This window comes from Salvelinus namaycush, chromosome 20 (genome assembly GCF_016432855.1).
Source record: "Salvelinus namaycush isolate Seneca chromosome 20, SaNama_1.0, whole genome shotgun sequence".
NCBI classification, from domain to species: Eukaryota; Metazoa; Chordata; class Actinopteri; order Salmoniformes; family Salmonidae; genus Salvelinus; species Salvelinus namaycush.
The window spans coordinates 33,101,429-33,111,560 of NC_052326.1; the positions used below are offsets into that span (position 1 = coordinate 33,101,429).

Sequence of the window (10,132 nt, forward strand, 5' to 3'; positions counted from 1 at the left end):
CGCTCACCAAGTTTCGTCTTCGAAATAAGTTTAGGAGAAAAGGCCACGTGCATTTGCAATGTGCTTGTGCATTTGCAATATGATTTATTTTCCCTCTGGTGGGAATTTCCGAGACTGCGGAAAAATGACCAAAATTTTTTATTTTTATAAAACGGAAACCGAACGTCCGAGAGATTTCGTTTGATGACTTCCTGAAAGATCTCTCCCCCGCGCACGGCCCGACGCGTCCGCGAATTTTAGAAACGTTGCAGGACGTCTAGTAAGGGACCGTACATTTGCAATGTGGCGTTTCTCACTAACCATATGGCGAGTGCTAAAATGTTCCCTTAAGGTATGGAAGGGCCTTGGAAAGGCCATAAGTGTAAGCCAACATAATTCATTATTTTACATTAACATGTAATACATGCATTATGAAGAAAATGGTGTAATTTAGGCTCCACGAAATATGAAATGGGTTATGAAGAAAATCGTGTATGGTTGCCTACATGACAAAAAGGCGTTCTGATTACAAGTGCACCAGTATCCAAAGTATTAAGCGAAATCAAGCACAGAAAACAGCATTGGCATTAATAAAACAATATTTCCCACGAATTAAGTCGCACGTAAATGTGCGTCTTTTCTCAAAAATTCTGTTCAGCAAGTCTAAAACAGTACATATAGGCATACAACGACACATTTTAAAACATGGTTAAACAAAGACAACATTTCTGTATATTCATGACGTTGAATTAGCCATTAAGAAGAACAAAAATGAAATATAGACTATCGCGTCTATATGGTTGTTGCAAAGGCTTGTGTGTCGCCTACTGGTTAAATTCGTGTCTTTTCGCACGAATTAAGTAGCACAGAAATTCGTGTATTTTCGCACGAATTAAGTAGCACAGAAATTCGTGTATTTTCAAACGAATTGAAACACCCCAAAAATGCACAAAAACGCACGAAATCTGCTGAAATACATTTTGTACATATATGCGCGAATTGAATGTGAGACTGTGTTGCTGAGTGTTGTCGGTAGCACCTGGTCGACCCGTGTTCCACACATTTGTGAATATCAACAAGATATTGTCAGTAGGCCTATATCATTAGGAACAAAACTAATATTTTTTGTAAGGGTGTGTTTAGACAGAACTGATCCAAGGCACTGTGATTGGTTGTTGGCTCTTGTATAATTAAATAAATGAATAGACCCGTCAGCTTTCAGCAAAATCAGCGTTATAATTCCAAAAAGCCTTGAAGTAGGCACAGTGTGCTGAAATGTTAGTGTTTTATACCCATTATATTATTTGTAGGACAGTATGTGCAACTATCTTAATTTTTTTATGAAACGCCTTGGATTACCATGGTTTCATAATCTGTATAACATATTAATAGTACTATAACATAATATAAGTGTATATTTAATAAATAAGATACGTAGAAAAACATCGGATCAGTCAGTCAGTCGGATCAGTCAGATGTTTTCAGTAGGCAAAAAAAAGAAACATCTGGGTTTTCTATAAAGAGTTTTCGATTAATAAAGTAGCCTTAAAATATTTCTAAATCTATTGGTTTTATTGGGTATCGCGATGGAATTCAACACATCTGAAAAAACATTGCTTAATTAAGAAGGTATGAGCCAGATGTAGGCTATGTCGGCGTTCGTTTATTGATTTTAGGTCACCTTGCTGCGGACTCACTACACCCCAAAACCTTAAAATATAGACTCTTATTACACAAAACACACACACATGCTCAAATCCTGTGACATTCCAATACGCCAGGGTGAACGACCTTAACATATGTACACCCATGCACACAGATAGCCTACCTGCGCGGGTACGCTGAACGGGCCAGGGGTCTAGACCTGCATAGAAAGTTTACAAGTTAGAATATAAACACGAGCACATAAAATACCAGTCTGAATTGAAATATAGCATGCACATTTTCTGAAAATTGCAATCTTAATGATAAAAGTTGCATCAATGGAAACGTTTTAATGGTTAAATGCCCGTTGCCAACATTAAACGGACTATCATTATTTATATCCATGTTCTTATTCTTCACATTAACATTCCTATATTACTAATTCATTTTAGCGTAATATGATTAGACTACTATACGGCCTAATTATATATGTGTTTTAGGCTACTTATTACTATTTCATGCTTCACGTTACTTTTCTTGAAGGGAATGTGAATGACTTTTCTCGAAGCATGACATGACATGATAAGAGTCAAAATCATTCCCGAAAACCTAAAGCCTTGATGGTGTAACATTTTTACTCACGCAGCTAATCCTCCACAACACACACTAAAATGGAGTCCGCCTTCATGCCATCAAAGTGACAGTAAAATAATATTACATTTGAAACAACGTTGAGCTATTTTGCACTTGAAGCCCGCTTTACTATACCCGTATACACGAATGGTACATTTACGCTCGACGCATATTCTCGGCCTTAAATCAAATTATAAATCTGCCAGGTGTGATATAGGCCCACAAGATAAGTCAGCATAATATTAAATTTGAACATCGTAAAAAATCTTAAACAATTTACCAAACTGCACAGGGCTGGTTATTTATAGGCTTGTCATCGCCTTGCTGGGTTAAGCGAAATGTCGTTCTCTGAAATAATGCGCACTCACACACATAGGCATACACACAGTCTATCTCTCTGTCACACACCCACCCACCATTATGCACACCATACACCAGAAAGGCCTTTACGCACAAACAATTGCTTTTTGGAAACCTGACCTTGATTTCCTAAAGATGTCCATCACTGCATCCTCTCGTCCAATTCCATGCCTTCATACCATAAGCCTAGCTAGCTTATAGGCTAAATATTATTTTTAAAGACCCATACTAACAAAGCCTTCAAAAGAGCAAGCTCGTATCGCAGTTGTGCCTGTTCAACCATTCAAACACATAGCTTACAAGCAATGTAGGCTATATTCCTAGTAGCTATTCCTCTTTCTCCTCCCTGTGGTTCTCTTCTCAATAGAGGGCTATAGTACCATTAGGGCCTTGTTCAACAATTGTCTATCTGGTGCGGAAGCGTCGCCTCGTGGTCATAACAAAATTGACGTAACACCAAATAAAGCGCAGGTTTTTGTGGGGCCCTGGATTTGTGTGGGGGTCTGGATTTATTTGATTGTACCACAGCCACGACTCCTACCCGATTAATAATGTCAAGAGGTACATTTTGAGAGGATGTATTGATTATGTCAATATTGTAAACAGAGATCTGACACACCTTTGAGTGACGTTGGACACCACCAGACAGAACGTGATATCCGCGTCTTACTCCAGACACCGCTGGTCTCATAGGCACATGCACGCACACAAGAGTAAAATGAGGGAGAGGCGAGAGCCAAGAAGAGCAGGCAATCTGATGCCGTGAGAGGGACCCTGAGTTGTGAAAAACTCCAGTCCAGGCCCAAGGTCCCTCAGCGGGGTGTGAGAGCAGTAGTGTGAGAGTCTTGATCTCCAGCATTGATCCAGAACCTACTCCTCTTCCCTCAGCCATATGTATTTTATCACCCGGTAGGCATATTATGCGAAATTAGTTTGGGGGGGGGGGGGGGGGGGGGGTTACATGTTACTTGAGCTATAAGCCAAAAATTATACATGTTCGGTCATCAGCCAATCCATTTTGTATTTGGAACTAGTTGAAAAGAAAATGGAAAAGGCGTATTTGAAATACACTGAGTGTACAAAACATTAGGAACACCTACCTAATATTGAGTTGCACACACTTTTGCCCTCAGAACAGCCTCAATTCGTCGGGGCATAGACTCTACAAGGTGTGGAAAGCATTCCACAGAGATGCTGCCCCATGTTGACTCCAATGCTTCCCACAGTTGTGTCAAGTTGGCTGGATGTCTTTTGGATGGTGGACCATTCTTGATACACACGGAAAACTGTTGAGCGTCAAAAACCCAAGTGTTCCAATTCTTGATACACTCAAACCAGTGCGCCTGCCACCTACTACCATACCCGATTCAAAGGCACTTACATTTGTTGTCTTACCCATTCACCCTCTGAATGGCACACATACACAATTCATGTCTGCAATAGTTTATGCTGCAATAGTTTATGTTTGGGGGGCTAGTAACAGTCTGTTATATCTGGAGAATTTATCCTGTCTTATCCAGTGTCCTGTGTGAATTTAAATATGCTCTCCCTAATTCTCTCTCTCTTTTTTTTTTCTTTCTTTCTTTCTTTCTTTCTTTCTTTCTTTCTTTCTTTCTTTCTTTCTTTCTTTTTTTCTTTCTTTCTTTCTTTTTTTCTCTCTTTCTCTCTTTCTTTCTCTCTTGGAGGACCTGAGCCCTAGGACCATGTCCCCAGTCCACCAGGTCTTGCTGCTGCTCCAGTTTCAACTGTTCTGCCTGCGGCAATGGAACCCTGACTTGTTCACCGGACGTGCTACCTGTCCCAGACCTGCTGTTTTCAGCTCTCTAGAGACAGCAGGAGCGGTAGAGATACTCTGAATGATCGGCTATGAAAAGCCAACGGACATTTATTCCTGAGGTGCTGACCTGTTGCACCCTCTACAACCACTGTGATTATTATTATTTGACCCTGCTGGTCATCTATGAACATTTGAACATCTTGGCCATGTTCTGTTATAATCTCCACCCGGTACAGCCAGAAGAGGATTGGCCACCCGTCATAGCCTGGTTCCTCTCTAGGTTTCTTCCTAGGTTCTGGCCTTTCTATGGAGTTTTTCCTAGCCACGGTGCTTCTACACCTGCATTGCTTGCTGTTTGGGGTTTTAGGCTGGGTTTCTGTTCAGCACTTTGTGACATCAGCTAATGTAAGAAGGACTTTATAAATACATTTGATTGATTGATGTCTCAATTGTCTCAAGAGAGACAAGAAAGAGAGGCTATTCCTAATATTTTGTACACTCAGTATATGTAGGCCTATATCTAACTATTATTTCATCCTGTATGTATGAGACTTTTGAAGTAGCCCATAAGAGGCCACATGAAAATATGGAAAATGCAAAACATTTAGGTTATTTGGAGTGTTGGACAGTGTTATACACTTAGACCTCAAAGTTCCAATCTGGTTTTAACAAAATATATGTTACACTATTCAATTGCTTGAGGATGTCAAATTGCTGCACTCCAGATGTCAAATTGGGGCTGCTTTTCCATTTCAATTAGCCTACAGCAAATTAATTATAATAGTATGATCATGCATATAAAGTGTATCCAATACAGACTAACTGTTTTGCTTATTTTGGGTTCACAAATACCTAAAATGAAACAGATATTAAACAATAGCAAACAAAACATGGCAAATTGTTTTTCAAAATTCTACCACATTCATAACAGGTTGAAAAAAAAACATTAGCCTATATGCGTCAGTTTTCAAGAGGTCAATGGTAGGTTCTCTAAACATCCCCCTTCAAACCCCATCCCCCTTTCCCCCCGACACTCTTTCGTTTGCAACCCTCATTGGCTGGCTCACCAGTTGGTACCCGCATTTCCGAGAGCAAAGCCAGTCTCGGATTCAACTTTATTGAGTAGGGTTAAAGGTGATGGCCTTGACTTCACGAAAGTTCAAAGACAATATCTTTCTTTCTCGCAATACATCAAAATACACCTAAACGTTCCAAGTCCTCCATATCTGTACATTGTTGCCCATCAGTATGAATTACAATAGATATAGCCTATGCGTAAATGCGTCGGCAGCCACAGAGTAAAAAAACATGTCACAGCCGCAGGACATCAGTGGTGAGGTATAGGCCTATACCAAATGGTCGATAAACTTGAGGTTTTTTTCTCTCCAGAAACGGATACCCAAGTTGTCGTCGTTTTGTTGTCCCAAGCGCAAATGGATAAAGATATAGGCCTAGTGGATGACGTGAAGATAGTGCGCTCGGGATGTTATCTAAATCAGACATGTTTCAAATAGGATGTTTATATGTTTTTACGTAAACGGCCACCTATAGCCTACTCGACCTCTCTATTTACGATGGAAGGAATCTCTCCACTGGGCAGACGGTGTAATTAAGAGAAAAGTAGCTATTTATTGCCCTTGTCTTTATGACAGTGTCTAGACCAGGCCAGCTCATTGACACATTCACTCAACAACATCACTAACACGCGCACACAGGCACGCACACGCAAATGTGTTTTACTTTACATATAGCCTATAGGTCATACATGGATGATAACCAATTCAACATTATAGCACCTCTAATTATTTGCAGAGTTTTTCGTGAAAATAAGAGAAATGGTCAATTAAGACAAATGTACAACCCTCATGTTCATGACAAATTGCGGCTCAAGTCTATAGTTTAACTATGTTACAACTACTCCCAATATTTTAATCTAACATTTTACCTAGTTTTAGCCTATTGATTTGTGTGTAGACAAGGATTTTTGATTTATATCAATTAGCCTACCTAGTTGAGTTCTGAGATAGAGCCTATACTTATTTTCCATGAATCTTAACATGAATTCTCAACGACTTGTCAGGGACATGTATAGGGTTTCACAACGTTTTATTTGTATACTGTGCTATTAAGGGCCTACTTAAGAAGTAAAGTAGAACTTAACTTGCAATGCTCTTCTACAAGCATTGAGGACTAGCCCAACTGATTCTGCAAAAGACCAAGCATTCTGCATGAATACACAAAGTATAATATTACGTTCTTGGTAGTTGATCTTTGAAATACAGACCTAGACCCAGTAAAAATTATAATATAAAACTCTCAAAGAATGGCTTGATTTAAGAATCACTATTCGTTTATTTTTTATGTTACATTCTTTCACTTGATGCATATAGGTTTATGCAACGTCATTTCTTCATACTGCATAACATGTAAACGGAAAGCAATCAACAAAAAGCTCGCTATAGTCAAAGAGCTTGTAGCCCTAGAGCTAAGTTATTTTCTGAATTCTTGAAAATATAGTAATTAGGTTAAGTGATAACATTTTATAAACAAATGAAATATATATACAGTCATATAGTCAAAGGAGATTAATTTCGGACCAATGATTCGTGTCGAAGTTCTTGGTTGCTGCAAAAATGTTTATATATCTGCATATCTATGAAGAAGAGTCTGTGCGGCTGTCCTCAAGTCGGTTAAGTTTGTAGCAAAATCATTTTCACAAAGAAAGGATAATGATGTAATACAGAGATAAAAGAGAGAAACGTCACTGGAAAGACAGAATTTCACAAGTGAATCGAAATAGGCTATAATCAAACTAAAAGAAATACTGATGTCGTGCTTGCCATTACAATGTTTCAAATGTTTGGCCATATGTGACAAACGCGTAAATATAAATCTTTCATTGGAAAAAATGGAATAGTTTACCTTCATTGCTCTGCTAGTGTCAGAGATACATTTCTCTGATGTCTTGTGTTATGCTGGTTCTTGTTATTGGTTCAACAAAACAAGGAAACGTAAAACATATTGATAAGTGATTTTCTTTCCAGTCCCAGCGTTTCCATGAATGACCTAACACTTGTTTTTGGCCAGTCGACTCCGGCCTTATCCTCCAAAGGCAATTCAGTTTCAGAGATGATAATATTGATGATTATTTCCCCCCAAAGCTACCAGTTTAGTGTTTAGTTCACAATAAGGGATTTCCAGAAAAATACTGCAGCCGATCTCGGCTTAATTTCTTTTCTTTCATTCGGCGGTTCTGGAACCAGATTTTGACCTGACGGTCAGTGAGGTTTAGCATTCTGGAGAGCTGCAACCGTTTCTCCTTGTTGATATAAACATTAAAGAAGAACTCTCTTTCCAGTTCCCGAATCTGGAACTTCGTGTACGGACACCTCTTCTTCCTCGTGCGTGGTGTACCTTAGAGCAATATAAAACAAATAATCAGAAGAATGTAAGGTCGAGTATATTCAACATGTAGGCCTACACTTTTTTCAAATAAAACAAGCATTAAGATACACGCTGAAACGTATGGGGATTCAGAACGTAGGTATGTTAAGTCCTAAACACGTAGCCTACCCTCAAGCCTGCACATTCATTTTCTTTCTCTGTATCCTTAAAACCATGGCCACCAGTGCCATCCTCTTGTAACATACAACTATAATCAACCATCTCTATAAAATCTCTTGACGAGTTTTGTAACGCTATTCACGAAACTACAAAGACATCGCACTTCATCACCTCACTACCTACCTTACTTTCCCCACTCAACACTGACATAATACATGGGAATATATGGCTATCATGGAAAATATGAACCTTCCTTTCATATCATAATGCGATCATCTATAGCGAATTAACACTGGATACCTAGATAGCATTACTGCCAATCAAATAGGTGGGATATAATTATAGGCTAGAGACAAATTCTTCCATGCCACTATGGGGGAGTTTAGGCCTACGGACTGGGAGCCACTGTTTAATAGTCTCAAATGAATATGAGTGAATTATATCTAGGCTATTTGCTCATTGGTTTATCATATTCTACATGGACTATAACAAAACCGAACGAGTTTGTTGGTGATTTACAGAATAGCCTAGACTAAGATCTCAATGCTTGGAAGATTTAAATAATTGATTAGTCTACAAACTAAAATACTAGGCTAGCCTACTTTGACGGTTACCAATACAGATGCACGTTTTGAGAAGAGCATAGGTCCCAAAGAAACAAAACATTATGATTATCACAACTATTATTAGGCTATTCTTTTTTACATGCAATCTCGATCGAACATATAGGCTAGCTGCTGTTAATGCGTAAAGTAACCTGTGCAGAGTAGCAACACAGTAGCATTTCTGCATTTTACAGGAGGCTGCTGAGAAGGGGGGGGGGGGGGGGGGGAATCAAAGGACGCCCAAAAGCAGTGTTCTGCTCAATTGCTTTTTACCCTCGACAACTTGGTGAAACATCGCCCAGCGCAAGTTCATGATCAAAGTTAGCGTTTGTCACAATAGCGGGCTCTTAAAATTTCACAGACTGGGAGAGCTGCTGCCTGCTGCCTGTGTGTAACGTATCGTTTTTTTCAAAGCGCTTTCCCATCGTAAAATGTTTTCTTGTTGGAAGAAAGAGCTTTGTAGGTTATAATAAAATCCTTTGAATGCTTATAAAACTCCAAATAAAATCTGACCGACAAAAATACGGGGCTAGTCCCTTAACCTTTTTTACAGCTTCGGCTTCGGTACCTACTCGAGTGGCTTGTTTTGTTGGCGCTGTCGTCTTTCTTGCCCGATGAAGAAGCACAAGAACCAGAATTAACGTTTTCCTCTTCATCCTCTGGGTCTTTCTCAGGGTCTGTGGCTCTGTGGAGGAGGGCGGCAGGCGGCTGGGACGCCGAATCCAGCTTACTGGATTCGCCGTCCTGAGCACAATTCTCTGTCGAGATGTTTTCCGTCCCATTGTGTGTGCTTTCGAAAAAGCGGTCAAAGCCCTGCGGTAGAACGTGGCTTTTCCCCACACCCGAATAAAAGCCCGTGGATAGGTGGTTGGAGCTTGGGTGGTTGTGGTGATGATGGTGATGACTGTATACACTTTCGTTTTTCATCAGCATTTCTGTCATGGTGGACGATGGCGGAAGGCAGTCTCTATGTACCAGTTCCTCCCCAGAGTAGCAGGACGCATAGTTCCCTCTATGGTGCCACTTAGTTGAGGGGTCCAAACCGTAAGAAACGTCCCGAACCGGTTGCACTTGGGAGAGGTTCGTGGAGTAAGGGTAGGTGATTTGCCGAGATGGGGCCTGTGGCAGGAACGAAGAGACAGCAGAAAATTCGGGGACGTAATATGTGCAGCTGGGGAGGTAAAGGTTGGACGCACAGCTCGCTCTGTCTCCGAACTCGGAAGTCCTGTCTTTTCGCGTCTGTGAGCAGAAGTTTCCCAGATTAACCGAGTTAAACATCTTTCTCCCCGTTCTCTTGCACTATAGATAGATGTTTTGGATTCGAACTGCAGAAGGAGAAAATTTGGGAAGGCGAGATGACGTGCTATCCGTCTAAGTCGCCCCAAGACACGTGATTGAAAGTAGATATTGTCATATATCAATTTGGAACACTTACATGCGTAGGAGTGGTTCACTTAGGTAAGATATAGAAGGTTCAAACGATTGGTTTTCCAACACCGCAGGAGTATTATAAAAATCAATATCAGGTATCTTACCATTTTTTGCTTTAGTCTCTGAACGATATAATCAA

General features: G+C 40.1%; 1 protein-coding gene across 1 annotated transcript; it reads right to left on the reverse strand.

The window, feature by feature from the left end:
• Window positions 1-7,574: 7,574 nt before the first annotated feature.
• Window positions 7,575-9,840, reverse strand: LOC120064586 (homeobox protein Hox-C11a-like). The gene is made up of 3 exons (XM_039015179.1): window positions 9,135-9,840; window positions 8,354-8,362; window positions 7,575-7,807 (listed from the first exon to the last, which is right to left on the reverse strand). Exons 1-3 carry the CDS (start codon window positions 9,838-9,840, stop codon window positions 7,575-7,577), a joined length of 948 nt encoding a protein of 315 aa, XP_038871107.1.
• Window positions 9,841-10,132: the final 292 nt, after the last annotated feature.